Raw genomic sequence first — 26,953 nt, 5'->3', positions numbered from 1 at the left:
GAAAAATTAATTATCTTAAAAAATACGTGGATATTTACACTGCACAATGGGAATACTATACATAATGGTGTACTGCAATATTGACAAGCATGGGAAGAGATGCCTTTTGATGATTTTCAGTTTCTTTTAAGAGCAGAGGAAGGGCTTTGTACTCACAGTGATTATTTCTGATTAATATGCATTTCAATATAAGAGAAATAGTAAACACATACACACATTTAACCTGTGTGCCTGTGATAATATGAAGTATTCAGGCTTAGTAGATGCAACTCATTAAAGAACGAAGGTCAATAAATAGATTTTAAATATATAGAGAAATGGACTGAAGGGACTGATGAAGGGTTGGATAACTTTGATGGATTGAATACAGAAGCTATATAAACATTAAGTGAGAATTTCTTGTTGTATGGTCATGTGTAAGAAAACTGAAGGCTTATACGAGTGTATTAATTAAGCAGTACAATGCGTGTACTTCTGTTTTGCTGCTGGTTTTCATAAGTGGCTTTGAAGATACAACCCATTAGGGTAAGTTACCATTTGTGGGACTTTTATAAACTGTAGACATAGTCAGAGACAGTACACTACAGCAGCACTGAGACTTGTTGAACCAAAAGTAAACAAAAGCAGTGAGGTGGGGTAGAAAGACAATGCTTCCTTCATTCTAAAGTTGGTTGGGCATCTACAATGTGTTAAGGGTTCCAAGAATATGAAATCAGTGTCCCTCTCTTAAAAAGAGAAAGGGAAAAAAATCCAAGCTCGCACAGAATAAATGCTCAAAGATAGTGATGGGTTCAGTGCTAACTGTTGGCAGAAGAAAAGATGGTGTGGCCATTATGATCCAGTCTAGAAGAAGCATCCTGCAATATTCGAGGGTAGGCTTTCCTCTAGCCACCTACAGGTGGCTCAAGTCATTCTCAACCCAACCATTGATTCTTAGTTTTATATCCAGGGTTGGTATATTCCAGAGAAATTCTGCAGAAAAATACATTTTGCTGTGTTTTGGAGTCATGTGACAGGAGAGAGCGCTCCTGGGTTATAGTTGCAGCCCTTCTGTCTGAATGGCCCTGTGTAGGTATGAGATGCGGCCATCTTGGTCCTGACGTCTGACGAACAGTCCACATTGGCTGGATACTAGCTGGGAGTGAGGTTGAAAATCTCCAGGTTTGTATTGCACTTTGCGGAGCTCTCCCTGTCCTGAGGGTGTGTCTCATCGCACACTGCAAATGTTCTCTCTTTATGGTAAGGATCTACCAAGGGAGGGTGAGCAGTGTGTGAGGCATGTGTCACTGGGTGCTATTTGTACTTTAAATAGAATTCTAATGGGTAAAGCTGTTTGGGACTCATGGCAGGTCCTGGTACAGGACACTCAGGCAGCACACACTGGCAGAGCCAAGCTGGTATTCTGGGTGCTCACAGAGCCCTTTCCCTGTGACAAGCCACATGTGTTAGTCCAGTCCTCAATGGGACAGGCTGTGCTGGCTTATTGAATGATGTCATCAGAACACCTGAGGGTAAATGGGCAGCTTCCTTGTTGCTCTCCTCTTCCCTCTCTCCATCTCCTCCCTTATTATCTTCCTCCCTCCTCTCCCCTTCTCTTTCTCTGCCTCCTTCTCCTGTTCTCCTTTTTCATTTGATTTTTACAGCAAATTGTTGTATGAATCTAAGGCTAGCATTAAGTTTATGGTCTTCCTAGCCGAGCTGGTATTACAGGCATGAGCCACCATGTCTTTTCCTGTGATCTTTTGAAGGATTTATAGGGCCATTATTCCACATTAAGGAAGCTGTTGACTGAGCCTCAGCACACAAGTCCAGCTTCCTCTGGAGAGCTACCTTCTGCAGCCCATGTCTGCTTTGGGTGTTGGAAACTGAGTGCTTGGGCTGTGCTCTCTGCAGCAGCACAGCTTTGAAGAAGTTACATGACCTCTCAGGATCTCCAGTTTCCTTCTCCACAGTGGCCATTTGGCCTTATTCTGTGGAGATCATAAGAGGCACAGTGTCATTGTCCTCTAAAGACTGTGTCCCCTGAAGAGTGATGACCTCCACTCACCACAAGAATGGAACATCTGGAAAAGACTGTCTGTACCCAAAATGGGCAGGAGGGGATGAGGTATCTTAGAGTACATGTTGCATATTATAGCATATCCTAGGGTGATGAGAACTATTTCAGGTTTTAAGATCCATACTAATGAGGTTCCCAAACTCTATAACATCCAAGAAACATCTTAGAAAAAGGAATGGGGCTGAGGAACTCACCTTAATACAGATCTTGTCTGTATCACGCAGACCACAGAAGATCTGGTAACCAGGATGGCAAGATGATTGGAAGAATTAAATACTTGTCAAGCTAAAAGGCTAAGAGAAAATTACTTTTCAGTGAGCTCTGACTTCGCTTAGGGAGAGATCCCAAGGGTCATAGCTCGTATCTACCTCTTTTGTCCTCAGCTTGGGGCTGACAACTAGTTTAAGAGGGAAGCTAGGCATGTAGGCATGCCCATGATGGCCATAGCCCTTAGTCTTAATGTGTCTTAAGGCTATGTGAGAGGCCATCGGACACACTGGAAAATAACTAAGTCAGAGAAACAGGACAGAAAAAAATCAGGCAGATATGCTCAAAAACAGAAGCCAGCAAGAGCTGTGGAGGCATCCTGAGGGCCCAGGTAGAGATTCAGAAGCTGGGACATGAAGGACAAGAGAGGGGTGGTATTAAATGACATAACTGTTATAATTTCTGATGTGAAGATACTCATTCTTGGACTGTAGGTACAATGGACTCTTTTATTTATCATTTCGAATGTTACCCTGTTCCCCTTCTCCATTCTCCCTCCCCTTGCTTCCATGAAGGCGCTCCCACAACTGACCACTAACTCCCACCTCAGTGCCTTGGCATTCCCCTACACTGGGAAAATGAGTCTTCACTGGACCAAAGGCCTCTCTTCCAATTGATTGCAGACAATGCCATCCTCTGCACAAATGCAATTAGAGCCATGGGTCTTTCCATATGTACTCATTGGTTAGTGTTTCTGTCCCTGGGAGCTCTGGGGGCATTGGTTGTTGATATTGTTGCTCTTAACATGGGGTTGAAAACCCTTTCACCTCCTTCAGTCCTTTCTTTAGCTTCTCCATTGGTGTCACCAGGCTCAGTCCGATGGTTAACTGCATACATCCTCATTTATATCAGTATGGTTTTGGCAGACTGTATGAGTCTAGTATCTGCTTCTTAGTGAGTGCATACCATGTGTATTCTTTTGTGACTGGGTTACCTCACTCAGGATGATATTTTCAAATTTCATCCATTTGCCTAAGAATTTCATGAACTCATTATTTTCAATAGCTAAGTAATACTCCATTGTATAAATGTACCACAGTTTCTGTATCCATTCCTCTGTTGAAGGACATCTTGGTTCTTCCCAGCTTCTGGCTATTATAAATAAGGCTGCTATGAACATAGTGGAGCATGTGTCCTTGATATATGTTGGAGCATCTTTTGGGTATGTGCCCAGGAGTGGTATAGCTGGGTCCTCAGGTAGTACTATGTCCAACTTTCTGAGGGCTGTCAGACTGATTTCCAGAGTGGTTGTACCAGCTTGCAATCCCACTGACAATGGAGGAGTGTTCCCTCTTCTACACATTCTCGCCAGCATCTACTCTCACCTGAGTTTTTAATCTTAGCCATTCTCACTGGTATGAAGTGGAATCTCAGGCTGGTTTTGATTTGCATTTCCCCAAAGACTAAGGATTTTGAACCTTTCTTTAGGTGTTTCTCAACCATTTGGCATTGCTAACTTAAAAATTATTTGTTTAGCTTTGCACTCCATTTTTAATAGGATTATTTGATTCTCTGGAGTCTTACTTCTTAAGTTCTTTGTATATATTGGACATTAGCTCTTTATTAGATGTAGGATTGGTAAAGATTTTTCCCAATCTGTTGGTTGTCATTTTGTGCTATTGGCAATGTCCTTTGCCTTACAAAAGCCTTTCAATTTTATGAGGTCCCATTTGTCAATTCTTGATCTTAGAGCCTAAGCCATTGGTGTTCTGTTCAGGTAATTTTCCCCTGTGCCTATGTGTTCTAAACTCTTAACCATCTTCTCTTCTATTAGTTTTAGTGTGCCTGGTTTTATGTGGAGGTCTTTGATCCACTTGGACTTGAGCTTTGTATGCTGTGATAAGAATGGTTCGATTTGCATTCTTCTGAATGCTGACTGCCAGTTGAACCAGCACAATTTGTTGAAGATTCTGTCCTTTTTCCACTGAATGTTTTTATCTTCTTTATCAAAGATCAAGAGCCCATAGGGCTGTGGGTTCATTTCTGGGTCTTCAATTCTGTTCTTTTGAACTACCTGCCTGTCTCTGAACCAATACAATTCGGTTTTTATCACGATTGATCTGTAATGCAGCTTGAGATCAGATATGGTGATTCCCTCAGAAGTTCCTTTATTGTTGAGGATAGTTTTCACTATCCTGGGTTTTTGTTGTTGTTGTTGTTGTTGTTGTTGTTGTTACAAATGAATTTGCAAATTTCTCTTTCCAACTCTATAAAGAGTGAGTTGGAATTTTGATGGGGATTGCATTGAATCTGTAGATTACTTTTGGTAAGATGGCCATTTTTACTATATGAATCCTGCCAATCCATTATCATGGGATATCTTTCCATCTTCTGAAATCTTCAGTTTCTTTCTTCAGAGACTTGAAGTTCTTGTCATACAGATCTTTCAGTTGCTTGGTTAGGGTCACACCAAAGTGTTTTATATTATTTGTGACTATTGTGTTTCTCTAAATTTCTTTCTTAGCCTGTTTATCCTTTGAGTAGGAAAGTTACAGATTTTCTTGAGTTCATTTTATATTCAGCGACTTTGCTAAAGTTGTTTATCAGGTTCAGAGTTCTCCGGTGGAATTTTTGGGGTCACTTAAGTATAGTATTATCATCTGCAAATTGTGATATTTTGACTTCTTTATTTCCAATTTGTATCCCATTGACCTCCTCTTGTTGTCTAATTGCTCTGGCCAGAACTTCCAGTATTATATTGAATAGGTAGAGGGAGAGTGGGCAGCCTTGTCTAGTCCCTGATTTCAGCAGGATTGCTTCAAGTGTCTCATCATTTAGTTTTATTTTGGCTACCAATTTGCTTTTACTGTGTTTAGGTATGGGCCTTGAATTCCTGATTGCTCCAATACTTTTATCATGAAAGGGTGTTGAATTTTTTCATATGCTTTCTCAGCATCTAATGAGATGATCGTGTGTTTTTTTCTTTTAAGTTTGTTTATATAATTGATTACATTAATAGATTTCTGTATATTGAACATCTGTATCTTGCATCCCTGGGATGAAAAGCCTACTTGATTGTGGTGAGTGGTCATTTTGATGTTTGGATTTGGTTTGCAAGAATTTTATTGAATATTTTCGCATCGGTGTTCATGAGGGAAATTGGCCTGAAGTTCTCTTTTTTGTTCAGTTTTTATGTGGTTTAGGTATAAACATAATTGTGGCTTTGAAGAATAAATTGGGTAATGATCCTTCTGTTTATATTTTGTGAAATACTTTGGTCTTCTATGAAGGTCTGATAGAATTCTGGTCCTTGGCTTTTTTTTTTTTTTTTTTTTTTTTTTGGTTGGGTGGCTTTTGATGTTTGCTTCTATTTTATTTCTTTAGAGGTTATGGGACTGTTTAGATGGTTTATCTGGTTCTGATTTAACTTTGGTATCTGGTATCTGTCTAGAAAAGGGTCAATTTTCTCCAGATTTTGCAGTTTTGTTATGTATAGGATTTTATAGTGGGATCTGATAATTTTTTTAATTTCCTCAGTTTCTATACAGTGGACTCTTGCATCAGATTTGAGAAGGAATCCACCAGGGAGCATCCTCTTATAGAATATCTAAGTATAACAAGAAAATCCACTGCCTTCATCTTCAACTGTTTCCTGCACATGCTGTCTCCTTTGCTAATAAACCATGTCCTCAAAACACCAAGTCCACTGGTATTTCTTGAATATAGCCCTTCCTAGCATGCATATTGTTTTATTGCTTGTATCTGGGCTAAACTGTTTCTTCCTTAGGGAAGCCTTCCCAGAATTCCTTCTTCCATATTATTCCTGCTGCCCATGGGAATAACCTGGCTGTCTTGAGATTGTCACACTGTTACTGCTGTGTTCTGGTTGCTTACTTAACTTTGGTTCCCATGGCTCCATGAGCCTCCTGCACTTTGGCTCCCCATGCCTTGTGGACATAAAAGTCAGGTGATCATGTCCATCATCTCCTCAGAAGTCACAGGAAATGAATTAAACTATAAACCAGTGGATTGCATGATAGCCACACTAGAGCCTAAGGACACAGCAGAGAGAAACTACAGAAGGTAGGGCTACTTATGGGCAAAGTCCAGTTCCCTGCCTGAATGAAACACACTCACTCACACATACACACAGACATGCTCACACACTCACATAACACTCATACACTCATATATATTCACACTCACACACACACACTCACACACACACACTCACACACACACACACACACAGTCATACAATCACATACATATACATTCACAATATGGTATTTGTATCACAAACTGCCACTCTACATGTTTTTATATGTTTATTAAAAATATTTAAAACAAAGAAGAGATTTTTACACTTACATATTTTATTTTATGTAACAATATGAATGTCCATGTATATGTTTTGCATACATGTTTGATGTCCACAGAGGCCAAAACTCATCGAATTTTAAGCTGCCATTTTCTGTTGATACTTCAGTGGCAGACAAAGACATGGGAGGGAAGGCTTGGCTTGTTTTAAGGTGTTGTGTTTGGATCTTCTATTGCTCCTTATGCAATCACTGATCATGTCTCACAATAAGGACATCTTTGACTGTATCTCATTGCAATTTTCAAGAATTTTATTCATAGTAATTCTACTTAGAATTTAGGAAACCAGCTTGTCCACAGTTCTAATACATTTCAAAAATGGTCCAGTTAAATCAGGGCCCCTTGTTAGTATAACAGGAAAAAGAAAGTTGGTAAGCATATCTGTGTGGTCCAGGCAGGGACACATTGCTTCTCTGTGATGCCTGTAATACGTTATGTCAGAGAAGCCAGGGGACAGGATCTCAAGATGATCAGTATTATCTATGAGCTGAGACACTAAGAACGTTTGTTGGAGGCTTTGTTCCAAGATCACTCCTTGTTTCATATGCTGTCCTCACGGAGTTCCTTGCTTTGGTCAGACACACTATACATTTGGAAATATAAAATTCAGACAGGCACATGAAGATGCAGAGAGTAAACACAATAATGGCCCCAACATGGCTCAATAGCCAGAAATTAACAAGAGACACAAACTTAACAACCAAACACCTAGGGCAGATTGCTTGGTTGTCATGCATAAGGCCTTAGGTTCAATCCTCTGCACCCCTGAAAATAACCAACAAAACCCTCGCAAGAATCAATGCCACCTCATACAGAATGCACACACAGCTAATTAGCTGAGCTCACCCCACATCATAGCTGATGAAATGAAGATCCAAGTCTTTAAAGAAATACAGTGAATTTGGCATTTTCTAGTTAAGAGGACAGGGAAGAAAGAAAGCATTTTAGGTAGGCAAGGCATTTGGTACTTCTACTTAAGGTACAATCTCTTATCCACATGAAGCAAGAGAAATGGCTTGGACAGTTGAGCCTTGGGTATCCCATGTGTTCACTCGGGCCTCCTGGAGAACTTTGAGCATCTTTCAGAAGCAGATAAATGGATTTTTGTGGCTCTAATGTAGATAGCCTCTTATGAGGGAGAGCCAAAATCCAGGGCACTTTGATCTCTGTAAATAGGATAAAAGCTGGCAGGTTTTCAAACCTTTTTGAGAGGAACCATTAACTAAGCATGTCCTCTCAGGATGAATATTAGTTCAACGACAACCTAAGCTTTTTCCAAGTTTTCAGTCAAGATGTGGGGGTGCCAGCCTGGGAGTCTGCATATAGATATTTGGGAGTATCCATTGATCTGAACAAGAATGAACCCTTAACTCAAAGATACCAGGGACGGGGAACACAAATGGAGACTAAATATATAAGGGATGTTTCCTGTATCTCCAAACACCTAGCAGCCTGCTTGTCTGCCTGGGACCACTGAGCTCAAATCTGGACAAACACATCTTTTCTCTGGATCATCAGTACTAGCCTTGAGACACAGGCTCACATCTGCAATTATTTAACCCTCTGTCTTTTCTTTCTCCAGCGGAAGATACCAGTCTGTCTCAGAAGAAGAAGGTGACTGTGGAAGATCTTTTCAGTGAAGATTTCAAAATCCATGACCCAGAGGCAAAGTGGATAAGTGGTAAGTCCATAGTCCTTCGAGTGCCTGGGAGGTCCTCCCACTCCCACCTCCCCTCCATTACCCCTGTGTGGGTGAAAGTCTTCGGAGGCTCTGGATGTGATTGTCAAAGCATCACCATTATAAGAACATGTGACACAAGATAGCCACTCCTTACTTTGCAGGCTGCCTCACAGGCATCAGCAGGGCCTCAGCTTTGTGAGAAATGGGTCTGCTGAGGGCCCATCCTCCATCATCCTCCATGTGTTGCCTTCCTCCAGGAACCATTACTTCTCTCAGCAGGTTGCTAAGCAACAGAGCCCCTGGTGCCTCTGCTGAGCCTGCCTTCTTTTGCAGTGCTGGTCTTCTTTGCCTTCAGCTCACTTTCACTCACCAGGGAACTTAGCTGTGATCAAGGTCGCTTCCAAATACAGGGGTTTGTGCAGATAGATGCTGAGAAGTGCATCTCAACTCTCACCTGGATATCACCTCATTTTCTAGTTTGGGGGACTTTTTTTTAAACAACAAAACAAAACAGAACAGTGTGCAGATTGTAGTCTGTTCTTGACTCTTGATGCCCAGGATAATGAATGTCCTCTAAGGAAATCTGAAATCCCATGAGCCTCCTCCCTGACCCTGGCTGGCACAGCAGGATGAATCTCTCCTGCTGTGCCTATCTGTGGTCACACTTTGCAATGTCTTCCCTTTAAGGCTTGCTCTCAAAAGTGACCCTCAGGTGGGTAAGTCAGTGCATCGGCCCAGGCCCAATCCTTCCTTTTATAACAGAGAGTTCCAGAAAGCAACATTTCCTGAGAGCCTGACACAGCAGATGGCAGAGCTGGTCTGCAGCACAGAGCGCTAGCCCCCCACCTGACACCCAGTTTTGTGTTCTTTGTATTGTATCAATGAGTGTGTGTGTGTGTGTGTATCATTGTACCAACTGAGTGATGGTTTTATTTATGAGTTCATTAAAATAGTGATTTTATTTACTTTTTTGTTTCCTAAGACTACCTTCTTTGACAACTTTAAATCTTCTAGAATCCTGAAGCTCTTTTAGAATTCCTGTGTATGTTTGTTACAACAGAGGAAAAACAAAAACTAACAGAGCTGACAAAGCCCATTGACTCCTGGAAGGTGTCCATCTTACATGCATGTGGGAGAAAGGCTAGTAGCAGGTGGTCCCTTCACATGTGTGCTCTATTGAGCAACTTCTCACATTTGCCACAGTAGGTGTACTGCTCTCTTAACCTTTGGGTGCTGTGAAGAGACACCATGATGAAAACAACTCTCATAAAAGAAAACGTTTAACTGTGGGCTGGTTTACCATTTCATAGGCTTAGTCCATTTTCATCATGATGGGAAACATGGTGGCATTTGAGTAGGCATGGTGCTAGAGAAGTAGCTGAGAGGTGCATCCTGATTCACAGGCAGAGAGGGAGGGATAAGGAAGGAGAGAGACTGATCTAGAAGGGGATTTTAAAAACTCAAAGTCAACCCCTAATAACACACTTCCTTCAAAAAAGCCACACTCCCTAATCCTTTTCAAGTGGTGCCACTCTCCAATGACTAAGCATTCAAGTCTATGAGCCTTGGGAGGCTATTCGTATTCAAACCACCACAAGGACATTTTCTTTGCTATTCTAGGGTTCTGTGACAGGACGTGTGTTCACTGCTCCTCTTCAGACTGAACTACCTCAGTTGTACGCTCCCCTCTCTCCTCACCCCTCTGTTTCTCATTCATTATCCTCTTCAGCTAAAATAATGAGAGGTCACAACATTCACCTCATCACCCTGCCTGTGCTTACCCCCACTTCACACCACCAGTGACTCACTTCCCTTCTTGAAGGCACAAAAAAGTAAAACAAAACACAAAACAAACAAACAAACAAACAAACAAAAAGCCCCCCACAGGTGAACTTTCACTATCTTGAAGAATAATTGTAGAGAACCTCTTCTTTCTCCCCCATTTTTGTGCATGAGAATATGATCATCTGGGAATAAATCTATCCTCATTTCTGCCCCATTCAGCACCCCTACACCATGCCCTTCAGCTAGTTCAGTGGGTTCCACCTGTCCCATGTAGCATGGGGCATCTGTCTACTATGGGATCATTCACACTTTGCCTCCCTAGCCTTGGAGCTGACTCTGGCACCTACTTCAGGCTCCTGACACTCCTCTTGTCAAGGTTACAGAGGAGCACCTGACTAGTGAATGTCAGTGTCATCCCTCAGGATCATTTCTTAGATCTTTCATCTCCCTGACAACAGTGCATTCAGGAGTGATTGGCCCCTAGAGAAGGACTTCCGTGGGCCATCCTTCATGCTGGTTATGGCCCAGCCATGCTATCCTCTGTGTAGCCCCCTGACCTGTAGGTAGCTTCCTGTACCTCAGGCGTCTTTCTGGTGCTCTCTCTGTCTAATGCTCCTCATAATCATGGCCCAGACCCTGTTTTGGTCCTGCCTTCTACCATTTGCGCATTCTTGGTGTTCTGACTTCTCCTAAATGCAGAGCCCTCTCCAGATTTCCCATGTGCCTTACAAATTTAATCTTAACATATATTTCTAAATCTGAGTTCCTAATCCTATGCCATACCCATAGCTCCCTAATGTGGGCTGATGGAAAACTCACCTATGTAAGTTTTCCATACCATCCCTACATGCTGTCAGTTAGATAAACCATCCCTTTCTAAGCCTGGGTCGGATAAATGTTAATTCTAAAATGAAGGTAGTGGGTCTTTACATGGAGTTCACCACCTACCTGGTCATCTTTTAATTCTTTATCTGTTCAAGACAAGGTTTTGTGCAGCCCAGGCTGGCCCCTGACTGCCTATGTGTAGACGATGACTCTGCCCAATGTAGACTTTTTTCTGGTGACCCTCATTTTCTTGAGTCCTGCCACTTGTCGGCAGAGAGCCCTCTGTGTCTCGGGACACAGAACGAGAGAGACTGGAAAATTGGAGAAAATTGCCTCCTTTGAATGAAGGAAAGTAGCAGCTGGCTGGTTGGTACTGGGAAAGTATATGTTTGAGGAGATAAAATTGGCCTTGGTGCTCAGGGCTCAAAGCAATTTGATTTCCAAATGAGTTTTAGCCTCTCTATGTTGTTCTGAAAATCAGATGGGTTTTTTAAAAATAAAGCTTGAGGGGTTCAGTAAGAGGGGAATTCACTCTTAAAATGGTTCCTGTTTCTTCGCTGCTCTGGGAGACTACAATTTTCAATCAGAGCCAGGAACGTTGGAAAGAGTGAAGGTCGACCCTCGGTATCCCTGGCTGCAACAACCTTACCCACCAGCACAATGACTGCACAAAGAGTGCAGGGGAAGGACAGGGCCAAAGCAGCAAACCCATTTCTCCCTGTCTCTGTTAGTTCCAAAATTCCTGACCAAGGCAACGCAAGGAAGGAAGGGTTTGGATTCATCGTTCAAGGGACAGCCAATCACAACAGGGAAGGTTCTGGGTCAGGATAATGAGTCAAAGGATCATTCAGCATCTGCAGTAAGAAAGCAGAGAGAAGTGAACTCAGATCATCATAGGTTTCTATTCCTCTATAAAATATCAAGGCCAAAAACAACTTGGGATAAAAGGGTTTTTATTTCCCTTCCACCTCCACATCACAATCTATCAGTGAGGGAGTGAGGGCAGGAACTCAAGCAGGGTCCCAGAGACAGGATCATGGAGGAATGGGACCTTGCTTCTCAGGCTTGGTGAGCTTGCTTCTTTATTTAACTAAGGACCACCTGCCCAAGTTCATCACCTCCAACATCACATACTTGCCTGCAGGCCGATCTAATGGAGGCATTTTCTCATTGATGACCCAGATGACCGCAGCTTCTGTACAGTTAATACAAACTACCCAGCACACTGGTACCCAGCTCCATTTCTCTTTTTATTCTTCCCAGGATAAGAGACCATCCCCAGTTAAAGCAGGTCTTCCCACCCAAATTAACCTAATCTAGACAACCTCTCACAGACATACAGAGGCTTGTACCCTTCCAGGTCCAGCCAAGGTGGTGATCAGTATTAAGTATCTCACTCCCCAGTGACCAGATGGACATGATAAGAGGGATTATCTGAAGTCATAAAGTAAACATTGAAGCACATCTTCAGGTATAAGACCTGGTCCTGGCAGCACCTTTTTATGTAGACAAAGTTGACTGTCTTTCTCTTCTGTTACCATCTTCGTGACCTTTCCTCTAGAATGTAGATCCTTGATGTCCCAGCCTCAGCAGGCCAATTATTCTCCTGGTGTCAGATGCAGTCACACCTGATACACCTATTCTCCCTCAGTATCTGCCTATCCCACTGTTATCCCCATGTAGTCTTGGTACCCAAGAAAACCTGTCAGTCTGCTCACCCTCCTCAATAGCTTCCGGTCGGTTTCTTCATGCTTCCCACAGGAAAAACACAGAAGCCACCAATATTTAGTGTTGGTGGCAATGCAAATAGCACAGTTGCTACATTACATATCTCTCTGACTCTATTTCAGTATTTACTAAATTCAGGAACTTTTATCTTTAGAAGCTAGAAATATATGAATCACAGAAGTTAAATAGAGTGTATGTGTGTGTGTGTGTGTGTGTGTGTGTGTGTGTGAGAGAGAGAGAGAGAGAGAGAGAGAGAGAGAGAGAGAGAGAGAGAGAGAGAGAGAGAGAGACCATAACTACAGTCCCATCACTCAAGAAGATGGGGTGTCAGAGTTGCCACCAGTTTGAGGCCAGCCTGAGCTACAAAATAAGAAGTTGTCATTAAAAAAAAAAGTCCCTTTGTTTTGTTTCAGACTTTGTGGGCCACCATTCCACCTCTCCCACAGCTTCCTGCTTTCACTTCTCTCTCTGCCTGAAAATGTCTTTATAAATTTCCATTCTGTCCTCATGGCTTGACCTCAACTCAGTTTTCTTTATACTTTCCAGTTTAGAGTCAGTTGCAAAGGCCAGACCTGTGTTGTCCCTTCTGTGATACCCACTGGGATATCTAAATAAGGGAGTGACCAGAGGAACTCTTGAACGTCACCCCTGTTGGCTTCCTGACATGCTCAAAGTCTGCTGCCACACCCTAACATTGGCATGATGCCCCATGGACCCTGTTGCTGGCACTGTTTAGTTCATGACACTAGCACTTCCAACCCCAGAAACTAATGTGGGCCAATAGTTTGTCACCAAAGAGGGATGCACTCTGACTATTTCTGATGAGTGTACTTTCCTGGGAAATTTGAGTACTTCTCTGCGATAACTCATACGTACTGGTTGATGGATCTCTTTTTTGAATTACAAAGGGCTTTTGATCTAGGGAAATATGTTTGTGGGTTGTATATGGCCTGTATATGTATATGCTCATACATTTTTTCTTGAGAAAGATCCCAGATGACATTTCTGTTCTGTTTTCCTTCTCAGCATGAAGACTGATTTTCTACAGGACATTAACCATTTGTTTCAATAACATGGAGACTCTAAGGACCTCAGTATTTCCCACAGCCTCTCATTCTCCTCCTTACTGGAGTGAATGAGCAAATGGGCCTAAAGGTGGGGATATTGGTTCTTTTTCATGGAGTCATTGTGCTTGAGACAGGTGGCATTCCCCATGACAATGTGGCTAACCTAATAACAACAAAAACATGTTCCACTCCAGCATCCCTTAGACTTTCAATTTCACCCAAATTAAACTCAGATGATTCTCAGTATCCTGTAGCCATTTGGGCCAAGAGTGAGACATACATTGGTTCCTTTTCTACAATGATTCTCAGAAGACACAAGAGAAAGCCCCATTATCCGTCACACGGTGACCCTCACTGCTAGCATTTATTGCCTCAATTAAATTATCTCACATACTCCTTAACTACGGCAACCTGCAGGAACCTAGTTAATTATCATTGACATCTTCCCAAATATGGATCATCTTCCTAATTAATTCTTCTTCTTAATTCTCTCTGTAATTGAGCAGAAGCCCTTAGGGACTACAGGTCTTTTACCTGCACCTATTATGGTCAGGTGGCTATTTCCATCTCTTACCTTCATAGTTAGCTTCTCCAGAGCCTTGCCTACATTATGGTAATTATCTTTCACTCATAGGCTAGACATTCTGGCCTGTAATAAAGTCTTAATAAGTATTAGTTGATTGACTGACTGAGTCAGCAAGTAAGAAGCTGCATCTACTTTACCCTGTTTCCTGATAGTAAAATACCCCAACAAAAATAACCCAGGGGACAAAAGAGCCCATTGTTGCAGGTATGTCACAATGGCAACAATTGGGAGAAATGGTTATAGCATATCCACAGTCTGAAGCAAAGAACAATACACTTGTACATGTTGCTGTTCATCTCACCTTTCCCACTGCCTAGGGAATGGTACCACCCATGGTTGGCAGGTCTTCCCACTTCAACTAACGTAATCAGGATAATGCACCATAGACATGCCAACTCATGACACTCTCGTATTAAGACTCCTTGCTCAGATGTTTCTAGATTGGCTCAAGTTGACAGTTAAAACTAACCAGCAGAGGGTTGGAGGGATTGCTCTGTGGTTAAGAGCACTGACTGCTCTTCCAGAGGTCCTGAGTTCATTTCCCAGCAACCACATGGTGGCTCATTCCATCTGTAATGAGATTGGATGGCCTCTTCTGGTGTGTCTGAAGACAGCTAGCATGTACTTATATATAATAATAAATAAATAAATCTTTAAAAAACAAAAACTAGCCAGCAGAATCTCTATGAAAAAGTCCTTAAGGTCAGCTATGTTTCTAGTTCACTGGGGACTAACCATCTTCTTTAGCCCTCCTGATGCTTAACACTAAGAAATTCTTTGCACATAGGGAACAGCAGATGTACATACATCCAGTCCTATTGCCTTGCTTCAGCTAGCCGTGTTTCAGAGTGCATAGCTATGACACTGCCATGCCCTGATCAGTGTATTGCTCATCCTTTCTCTACTGAGCTACATGTAGTGCACTCTTGCACTTACCACTTGAGAGGTGACAAAGGAGGCAGTTGAGTTGAAGCTCAAGCTGAACTATGTCTGAAAGGGGGTAGATACAATGGCTGGATATTCAGGTCCCATCAAGATATATCTTTGTGACCTTTAGTCTTTGCAAGGTGAAGAATCAGAAAGTCGGTTACTTTTCTTAGCTTCTCTCAGCTCAAATTATTAGGCATGGTTTTCATCAGCTACTGATTTGCACGATAGATCTGTCATAGGTTGGACTTACGTCCCCAGAGGTCCATGTGTTAAGGGTTAGGTACTATTGGAAGCTTGTGGGATCTTTCAGAAGTAAGACTTGGGGCTGAAGGGATGGCTCAATACTTGCCTCTCCTTTAAAGGACCAGAGTTATGTTTCTAGCACCCATATTGGGAAGCTCACAACTGCCTATAACTTCATCTTGAGAGGATCTGATGTCCTCTTCTGACCTCCACACACACCCTCGTTCACACACATATACCCTTCCCCTCATATATGCATGCGCATAAATAAAAGCATAAACTAAATCTTAGAAGAAGTGAGACATTAAGGGAAGGGTTATGCTGTTGAGGGAGATAGTGAGACCTCTGCCCCTTACTCTTTCTGTCTTTTCATGTTCTCAGCTATGCATTTGAACACTGGCACACTGCTGTCCCATCCTGCAGCAAACATCAGGGGCTTAAAAGCTGTGGACTGAAACCTCTGTTACCAGACAAGGCTGATGAGAACAGGAAGAGGGGAGGAACATCAAGTTCAACCCTCAGCCCCTCCCAATACCATGTCCTCTCGCCATTCCATGTTTTCTAGTGCGTGCTGCTCATGTACACATGGGTATGAAGCCCTCCACCAGAGCATGATTCACCTGCCAGGGAACCTTTTAAAAAAATTGACTCTCTTTCACTAGCTACTATCAACTGTCAACAGTACCCCACTTAGGAGCTAAATCAAGAATTCTACGTGGGTCCCACGCCTTCCTGCCCATTTGCTGCCTTTCAAAGTGATGAAAATCTGGCAAGATGACACTCTTTTGCACATCTCTCTAAAGGTCTCTGGAAGCATCGAGGTGCTGGCCAGAGCTCAGCATCTAGTTCCTTATTAAATAAAGATCAGGTTCTATGGGGCAGGATGGGCTGTATTTTGACAGGCACTGGAGAATCAGGAGCTGTCTGTGAAGGACAGTGACGCTGGGGTTCTCTCTTCCCACTCTCATCAGCCATGTACCACTCTGTGCACAGTGCTCTGCTTGCCTGCTGGTCTGCTCCAAGCTTGGCATTCCAAAAGTCACAGTTGAAGGGCTGAAGGTGAGAGGCGCATCTGCCAACAGCCTCTCGCAGCCTCTCACAGCCTCCTGAGACCCTGGGCACCCAAGTGGAATGTGACCCCTGCTCCTTCCAACCCATGCTCTTGACTGATTTATGCTGCTTTGTTTATGTTATATCTGATCTCTTCCTAAATACCCCTGAGAATATAACCTACCATTTGTTCTAGTTGGGATGTGGAAAGACCAACCCCTAAGGATGAATAGATAAAATGAACAGAATATTTATGATAATATTTTATATCAATAATAACAACTAGATGATTAACTGGAAGATGTGGCTGAGTTTGGCTTTGGTTTCTCTCAATATTTTTATTTGTATATGTCCATGTAACATATGTGCAGTGTGTGTAGAGGCCAGAACCAGATGTCAGATCCCTTGGGACTAGAGTTACAGACAGTTATTAGCTGTCAACGGTTGCTGGGAACCAAACTCAGTACTCTGCAAGAGCTATGGGTGCTCTTAGGAGCTCAGCCGCCCCTCAGACCTGGCTTTGTTTTTAATCTAATACTCTGGGTATGTTTTCTGCACATATAAGCTAACTTGGGGGCTGGTAAGTTTTAACATAAAAAATCCTTTTAAATATACTATTTGACTAATTCTTTGAGATTCCGCGTATGCACGTGATTTCTTTTGGTTCTATTCACCCTACGCCCCCACCAATTTTATGTCATCTCTTACCCTTGTACTCTCCATCTTGTGTTGCCCATGCATGCATGAAATGGAGCTACTCACTGGAAGATGATTGACCTACCATGGACCACACCTTTAAATAAAACTGACTCCCTTTCTCTAACAGCTACCAACTGTCAACAGACTACAGCTAGGAGCTAAGGGGAATTCTACACTGGTCCCACCCCTTCCCACCCTTTGCTGCCTGGACTCCCCCCACTGGACATACAGTATAAATAACTGATAGCTAGAGGTCAGGATTTCATCCTTAGCCCTTAACGTCATTTATTGAAGATTGAGTTTAACGTGCCTGGGGGGGGGGGGAGCCTGGCTGCACTATAAATCCCTATAGCGTATCTGTGAAAGAAACCTATCACTTACTGCAGAGAGGGTGGTCAGCACTCCTCATCCCCAAAATAAACCCTTAGCCTGAGCACAGAGTGTAACTCACAATAGAACAGGATGACGTATTTTAGGGGATACATTTTCCCCAGATTTCTTCTCAATGACTTCACACATTGAAACAACTTTTTATTAAATACAAAAAGAAAAGTTTATCCTTAAACCAAAGAGTGTAATTTAAAACACAAACAGGGCCTGAAAAGCTGGGTCCATGGATAAAGTGCTTGCTGTTTTCAGGAACTCCATCTTGGTGCCAGGGAGACAGAGCGCTCAATTGTTCTAACTACATCAAACAATTTAAGCAGCTAAAACCATGCCCTAGGAACACGTTTTTTTTTAGGAACACTTTTTTTTTTTTTTTTGCTTCATAAATATTCATCCTCCACTCTTCCAAAGGGTCTGAGTTCAGTTTCCAGTAGCTGATGTGGGTAATTCACAACCACCTGCGACTTCAGCTCCAGGAAATCTGATGATCTCTTCTGATCTCTGTGGACACCCACACACACATGGCTTATGCACAAATGAACATATACACATTCCCATCACATAAATAAAAATAGAAGTCTTTTAAAAAAACTTTATGCTGGGTTAAGATCTCAAAATAAGTAAGGATTTTTAAAAAAATAGATTGAAAATAAAATTAAAGCCTTTTGTTTCACTGGCCAGTGAGCTTTAGGAACAATGACCACATTATCACCCCCTGGAGCCTGTCTTTAAGCTATTAAAAGCTTTTCTTTCTAATTACCCAGATCCCAAGACAGTGCCCAAGAGGAAACACAAGGTAGTAAACACTAGAAGTTTTGATTTCACTTTGGCTCTCAGGAGAGTCTGCTTTCCCCTTGACTGAATCCTCTTCGTCTTCACCTCCTGACTCCATGGGATCACAACTGCATAAAGAGGAACATAACAACAGCAATTCCGTGTGTCCTTCACCCACCCCACGTACACACCCGAAAAACAGAATGACAGGGTGGCACAAGGATGGAGACCTAATGTGAATGGGATGGCTCAAATTTAAACTAGCTCCATTGCATGTGGCAATTTACTCTTCTTCCAGGCACGGGGGAATGCAGAAGAAAGACACTCAGAAGCAGCAAACTCTTCTTCTTGTGTGTTTGTTAAAACTGTTTCACTAGTGTATCTCTTACTGCCTTTCCCTGGGTTAGTAACCTTCTTTCTTTTCTTTTATTATTTACAGCCCATCTCCCTCTCTTCCCAGTCCCACCCTTACAAATCCCTTCCTCATGTACCCCTTTCCTCAGAAAAGGGGAGCCCCCCCTTGGGTACCACCCCTCACTGGGACTCCTAGACTCATCAGGTTTAGGAACATTCTCTCCCACTGAGGTCCAACCAGGCAGTCCAGGTAGAAGGAAATGGATCTATTTGCAGGGAACAGAATGAGACAGCCCCCATTCTACTTGTTAGGGGACCCACATGAAGATCAAGCTATATACATTTACTACAGATGTGGATGGAATCTAAGTCCAGTTCTTGCATGCTCTCTGGTAGGTGGCCCAGGCTCTGTGAGCCTCCATGGTTCCAGGTTAGTTGACTCTGTGAGTCTTCTTGTAGTGTATTTGACCCCTTTGACTTACTTATTTCTATCCCCCACTCTTTCACTAGTCTCCCAGGCTCTGCCTGATGTTTGGCTGTGGGTCTCTGCAGATGCTTCTGTCAGCTACTGGATGAAACCTCTCAGGAGACAGTTATGCTAGGTTCCTGTCAGCAAGCATAGCAGAGCATCATTAATAATGTCAGGAGTTGGCTCTCTCACATGGGATGGGTCTCAAGTCAGGTCTGTCTGCTGACTGTTCCCTCAGTCTCTGTTACATCTTTATATCTGAATATCTTGTAGGCAAGACAAATTTGGGTTGAAGGTTTTGTGGGTGAATTGATGTCTTCCTCCCTCCTCTGGGAATACTCTCCGAGCACAAGAGAGGGCTACTTCAGTCTCTATACCCTCTCCCCCTTGCATTTTTAACTTGTTTTCAAGGACACCATCATGGTACAAGGAAGACTGGGCTCTCCATTGGTCTAGTTACTTAAAGCAACATAAGCAGCCACAACCATATGCTTGGAAAACCTTTTGTTTGCTTTATAAATATTCAGGCTCTACTAGGTTGGTGTAAGACATGGGACTCTGGTTTGTTGAATCATTTTTGGATGGCAAACACATACAAGACATGCTCAGAACCTTGAAGGCACCACACAAGACATGTAAATTGTTTATGTTTCAAATTCCCTGGTTTGTTTTCATTTGCCTGGTCATGCCAGGACTGTCTCTGAAGCATGGCATGCAGTGCCCAATTAGTGACATAAATAAACAGGTGCATTTGAATTTTTCTAGAAATCATTTGCCAAATAAATGCAAATGTGAGTTAGTATTGGGTCTTAGTTTCTTTTCTGTTGCTGAGATGAAACACTATGATGAAAGGCAACTTAGAGGTGGAGAGGGTTTACTTCATCTAACATTCCCAGGTCATATTGTATAGTTGAGAGATGTCATGGCAGGAACTCAAGGCAGGAACTATGGAAAAGTAGCATTTCTTGATTCACTCTCTGGCTCATGCTCTTTTACAGCCTAGGGATGGTGCCACCTATAGTGGACAGAGCTTCCACAATCATTAATCAAGACAATCCTTCACAGACATGACTACAGAATAATCTGATCTGGGCAATTCCTCAATTATTGTTCCCTCTTCCCAGATGACTCTGGGTTACGTCAAGTTGACAATAAGATTAAACCAGCACAGATAAAAATTCCACAACTACAACATGAAGAACATAGGTTTTTAAAAAGAAAGGGTAGATAAAAGGATAAATTTGGAAGGCAATGAAGAGAAGAGAAAAAGGAAGAGGAGAATGAGGCAGGTGGATTACATGCACCTGAGTATATGCTGATTTCATAGGAGTTTTGGGGGATTTAAAGACCTGGGAGTTTTAGGATAACCAAAGGAGGCTCTCCACTTCTCTCCTAACTGTTCTTGCTCTCTGGGGCCTCATATTAGCTCATCCTATCTGTCTGGTGGCCTCTCTGTTCCTCACATGAGCAAACTGTAATTTCAAAATGTCTCTGAGCTTCTCAATGTTCATGGCTGACTTTGTAATAAGACAAGACTTCAAGTGTATCTGCTCCAAAATAACAATGTGGACCCCACACCACCACATGGCATGGATCCTTTGTTCAGGTGAAGCTCTTATTTTTTTAGCATTTTGCTATGCATCTAATGACATTTTCTGAAGATCAGTTGTAAAGTCACACTTAAGAATTGAGACCCACTCCGCTCTAAAGAGAAACCCAGCCAGTTACACCCTGGGAGTTTGTACCCATCTTCCCAACCAAGACTCATTGGCCCTATCTTCAGTGTAAACTGTAATTACCTCAGAAGCATATGTGCTCTGTAAGTTCCCAAAAGTTGCTCATTTATGTCAAGTTGCTTGCTTTTGGATTTCTTTCTTCAGCACAATATCTTTAGTAATGCTTAACCAGTTTCATATATGCACATAATGTATTTTGACCATATCACATGCACTCCTTTCACTAGCCCTTCCCAGGTCTAGTCCCATCTTCCCACTCCTCCCAACTTAGTCTTCTCTTCTTTAAAATAATAATAATAATAGTAATAATAATAATAATAATAATAATAATAATAATAATAATCCAATGAGTTCTGTTTGTTCAGGTTGCATGGATCTCTTGAGCTATAAAATGTATTGCAATGGATTTTTATATTTGATTTTTATGTGTATGTACGACTACTTGAATGTTTTCCTGTGCAACACATGTGTTTGGCATATGGAGGCCCAAAGAGCATATTGGTTTCCCTGGAACTGGGTTTACAGTCAGCTGTGAGCCAGCTGCTGGGGGTGCTGAGAAGTGAACCTAGATCCTCTAGAAGAAGACTCTTAACCACTGAACTGCTGAGTCACCTCTGCAGCCCCACACTGTAAATTATTTTTTAAAGAACATATAAGCAGAGAATAAATTCTGTCTTTAGACTCACACGTAGAACAGGATGTGATCTTTAAGCCCTGTGTACAGTTGTGAGCAGGGTTTTTTTTTTCTCCTGTTCTTTGTGGCATATTCTGCTTTGGGGGTTGGATTCCTTCCAGTGTGGCACTTCCAGAGTCCTAGGAGGTGAGGTAAACTGAGAAGCCACGAGTGCTGTCCCAAAGGCTTCCCCAGTTATCCGCACAAATGACTAGATCATGTGACATCAATAAAAGGCTTACTGTAAGGAATAGCATCAGCTCTGGACCCAAGACTAAATTCTCAACAGGAAGGAGATTTATTTGCCCCAGAAGAACAGAGGGCAGGAATAAGGAACAAAGAGATAGAAAACGAGAGAGAAGGAGAAGGGAACAGGGAGAGGGGATAAAAGGAGGGAGGGGGTAACTGCCTATGGAAAGAAAGGAGACCAACAGCTCTGGGCCATAGGGAAAAAACAGGTTTATCAAGGTAAAAGAGGAAATCCCATGTTGAGACGAGATGTTTAATTTTAATTGGGCACATCAATTAGATGATCCAAAGGGGTGTTCTGATTGCTGGACTTCAATACTTTGATAGACAGAACTAGGTTGTTAGTTTTAAGAAGAGGAAGTGGCCAAATAAGGAAATAGACCTTGGTCTATTCTTTAGGAAATGTAACCTAATGTTGTTTGTTTGTTTGTTTTTCTACCAAGACAGAGGGGATGTGGAAGAAGGGCAAGGCCTGCCAGAGCCATATGTTTGATATGAGTGTTCCTTCACATATCATTTATAACCTTCAGTTCAGTATTAGCAACTAGCTTATGTAGTGACATATCACACAGACAACCCGGCACCCTGGATCTTCACATCTGAAAGAGAGATTCTCTTATTACATCTTTTTACAATTGTCCCTAGAAGATTGATCCTGCAGGTTGTATGCCTCGTTTACAGGGACTCCTATGGGAAGAGGGAGCTACAGTTTAAGTTCAGTGTTCTCCCTTTATCCCGCCTCCTCCCAGCCAGACAATACCATGCATGCTCATGCTTGCCTCATCAGCACTAAGAATAACGGTAATAAATGGCAGACATAGCCCTTCCCTGGGCCCTGCAGCCTGGGGAGAAGTTCTTTTATGAAGTTAACACGGTAAACCGTGTGTGCATGTATCACCAGATGGTAGAGTGAGAGTTCAAAGAAAGGGCAGCTTGTGCACCTGGGAGGCTAAGGAATCCCACGGGGTTGACATTCACATCAAAGTGGTGGTTGAACACAGCTAGGACTTTGCCAAGGGAAAATGGCTGCTGGCTTAAGTAGGAGGAAAGAACTTGAGGCATAAAGAAGGCAGAAGCACGTGATCAGATACTGATCACCACATTGGTTTGGCTTAAGGCTAGAACATTCAGAGAGATTAGCAGAAACAAGACTTCGGTGTGAGAGGGCATCAGATATTGGAGTTTTTGTATAGGATGCTCCTCTGGGCACTGGGACTCTGGTGGTCTCTGAATGGCCCAACTTGCGTGCTGCTTTCTTTGGGCAATGAGGGTAGACAGTTGGTAAGAGCCATGTTGCGGTTTGAATGTGAAACTTTCCTACTGGCTCTTGTGCTTGGACATTTTGTCTCGAGCTGTTTTTTGAAAGTGATGAAGTTTTGCTGATAGAAGTGAGTCGCTGGGAGCTAGCCTTGGGGGTTGATAGCTCAGTTCCACTTCCTGCCCACGCTGTTTCTTGACTGTAGATCCAATATGACCAGCTGCCTTATGCTCTTGGCTTCTGCCTTTCCCCGCCAGGGTGGGTTGTAACTCTTCGAACTGTGAGCCAAATAAACCCTTTCTCACTTAAGATGCTTCTTTCTAAGTATTTGGTCACTGTCGAGAAAAAAAAAGCAGCAAAGACAAACTAAAAAAGGACATGTTGCCACAGACTGTTGTTCCCTAGTGGTTCTCCGAGGCTATCCCCGGGCCAATGAAATGTCTGAGGCAGGGCTTCAAGGTAGGAATCCAAGACATACACATAAACAGAAGGGAGTTGGAAGATCAGGGTTTCACTGGAGCTATGCCTGCAGGCTTGGCTAATGAGCATTGAAGTCTTCCTCCTGCAAGAGGACATACCCCCTCTCTTTAGGCTGACCACAGAAAGCCCAGACCAAAACACATGCTCATAATAGATATTTTACAAGACATTGTCTCAGGTTTTCAGACAAGATTCTCTCAAGTATATGTCTTAAATTTTAATGAGCTACCCATGATATGCTAAGGATTTTCTCCCCCTTCCCCGGTGGAATAAGCATCAGCGAACTTATTTTATTCCAGCAGAAATACAAAGGTAAATGGATCCCTAAAAAGCATTCACTATAATCCCTTTTCTCAGACTCTGAGCTAGAAAGTCTCCTGCCTAAAAGGAATAAATTAATTTTTGAAGAGGAAGATGAAAAAGCAATGAACACGAAAGTTATAAAGATTCACTTAATGTGATTAACTTGATCCAAAGGGGGCTCTGGATCCCCGGGGAGTTTGCTTAATGAGAACTGGCGTGTGGTGAGGGGTCCTGTGGTTTGTAACAACTTTCCCTGGAGACAACTTTAGCAATACAGTTCCCTGAAGGCTGAGGAAGTTGTATGTGTGAGCACAGAGCCAGCAGAAAATTCAAGCTCCTGTATGCCCGTCTAGGAACAGGATTCTCCATTCCACTGTAAGCTTCTCAATGCGGAGAGGCAGAGAGCCCGCTCAGACCTGGCCCTTCACACTATCCACACACTCCTCCAATGAGTCTGAAGGACCCACTTCTTACCACTCGAAAAAGTGCTCCGAAAAATTGGCACAAGTTGTCCTTAGTGTGGCTTTGAAGGGCTGAGTGGCTAAGAAACTGCTGCACACACAAGCATCTGAGTTCGGAACCCTGACACCCACAGAAAAGCCGATCCTGTCGGCAGGGAAGGTCTGGCCAGCCTGGCCAAACTAGTGAGCTCCAGGATCAACACCAAGGGAGCAAAGGACACTTTTCAGTGACCTTTGACCTCTACAATGTGTTTGTGGACACGCAAACATGCATATCTCTATGCTCATGTTACATATATGACTGCACATGTACCATAGCTGCACAGAAACACACAAAACAGTATTACTTTGAAATGAAAAGAATATGCATCTGGGGGTGGGGAGTTCAGCTTCTGGTACAGGCAAAGAACACATTTAAAAGTTTTCATCTTCCTGGGATTCTGTTCTAAAGATTACAACATAGAATCTGGTCTCCTGGTTTGGTATTCAGAAGTTTGCCCCCACTGCTTCTTAAACTTTATACCTCAGTTCTTCTCTACAGATAGTTACAGGTGGGATAGATACATTGTCCTTATTGAGGTTCACACTGGGAGGGGACAGAGAAATGTCTCAATGGTTAAGCACATAGCTGCTCTACTAGAGGACTTGGGTTTGATTCCTGCCTCTTAACTCCTGACCCAGGAGATGTGACTCCCTCCTGATGTGTCGGTGAGTGTCCATGTGGAAGATGGAGTTTTAGGCTCAGTGTTTTTCATTTAAGGACAAATCACAGAATATCATTTTGGCTGAATCTTACCTGCTTCCAAAATTCCCTTTTTAGTCTCCCAGCACCCTTTTAGGCCCAGAGCATTTTATGAACTAGTGCCCTCTAGTGGCGAAGGCTACACTTAGCAAGGACAACATTTTAGTCTGGCTGGAGAATTGACTGTAAGGCTAGTACTCACATGGCCTCACTGAAGATGTATGTGTTGCTTGTGCGGGCCAAACAGTCATGAAGACAGACACTACCCAGCTTGTCCACTGGGCATATGATTTCTTGATCGCTGGCTTATTAATTCACTTATTAATATATAATATTGCCCTGGGTATAAGTTTAGCTGCCTGTCATTTACAGTAATGTTAATGATGTGGCGCACTATCATTTTCACAAGACCTCTGCCTTCTTCCAAAGCTGAGAGCTCTGATAATTATTTTTTGAGATGCAGTTAGGTGTGATGGGGGAGTGCAGGAAAGGCTAAGTCAGGTGACCTACAGTCAGGACCTAATTTTTTCAGAAAAAATAAAATAATCACACTTGTCTCAGTTTTCTTTTTTTGTCCCACGGATCTTTGCAGCCCCAAAGCTCAGGGCCGTATCTCTCAAAATCTGAATTAAACACTTCCTCTCAAAATAGCCCTCCTTAACTAAAAATAAGGAGGCAGGTGGGTTTTAGTTTAAAGGACAAAAGAGCAGAGTGAACAGAAGGTAGGTTTTCCCTTCTTTGCTCATGCTGCCGTGGAACCCGTTAAAATGAGATCATTTGCAAGGCGTAGTTTGCCGTTTTAAATCCTCGGTGTGTGCTGCGGAGCCCACAGCTTAGTCTGTGCAGTCAGAGCGTGGTGTGTGAAAGGCTGCAGTCTGAGAGAGCAAGTGCTTTACGTGGTTAGAAACAGGCATTGAGCACAGTCCCAGGCTGTCATCAGAGAACTGGACTCAGAGATTGTTCCTGGCCTGACAGGCATGACACTTGTCATTATACCCTGGTGGCAACACTGCAAGCTGACTCTCATGCTGGCATTGTGATCTGCCCTCAGACATGGAACCCAGAGCTGGAAGGCCCTCTCTCTACCTCCCATGACCCTGTAACTCCCAAGAAGCCTTTGCATGATAGATCCATGGCCTCCTATAAAAGTAAATTCTGCATTTTAGAATCAGTGCATCTCACAGAAAAGCCACAGAGAGGGCAGCACTCCCTCATGCCAACACCCAGTTTCTTTGATGTTGCCTTTAACACTAGCATTTATATGCACTTACCGCAGTTAATAAGCTTTTTTTCACACTTCCTTAACATTTAATTATGTTCCAACACACACACATACATACACACACACACATACACACACATACACACACACATACACACACACATATACACACACACATACATACACACACACATACACACACATACACACACATACATACACACACATACACACACACACATACACACACACACACATACACACACACACACACACACACACACACACACATCATTCGTGGCATCCAGATGCCTTGAATCCCGATGTCTCCCTACAGTCTTCTTTCTGTGATACCTTCTCAGACATTTTGTTACACTTTATCCAGTTTGATCGCCTCTGTTAAACTCTCCTTGCATTGTTGGAATAAGTCTCATTTGGTTACGATGTATAATTTTCTTTAGGTTTTTAGGCTTGGTGTATTGTGGAGGCATTGTGACTACATTCCTAAGTAATAACTGTCCACACTTTTTCCTTTGCTCTGTTATTTCTTGCTGGAACAGGCTTTATAGAATCCTTTTAGTTCATACCCTGAAGAACGTTAGTTT

General features: G+C 42.7%; 1 protein-coding gene across 1 annotated transcript in view; it reads left to right on the top strand.

Annotated features, from left to right (window-relative positions):
• LOC308435629 (A-type potassium channel modulatory protein DPP6-like) overlaps positions 1 to 26,953 on the top strand; it is a gene marked incomplete at both ends in the record, with an annotated part of 497,671 nt that overhangs the window by 321,739 nt on the left and 148,979 nt on the right. Inside the window, one exon of the mRNA XM_080936356.1 lies at positions 8,229 to 8,327. Coding sequence (XP_080792482.1) covers positions 8,229 to 8,327 — 99 coding nt within the window. The remainder of the gene's footprint in view (positions 1 to 8,228; positions 8,328 to 26,953) is intronic.

This window comes from Micromys minutus, assembly GCF_963924665.1.
Source record: "Micromys minutus genome assembly, chromosome: 23".
Taxonomy (NCBI): domain Eukaryota; kingdom Metazoa; phylum Chordata; class Mammalia; order Rodentia; family Muridae; genus Micromys; species Micromys minutus.
This window is presented reverse-complemented; position numbering and strand designations above follow the sequence as displayed.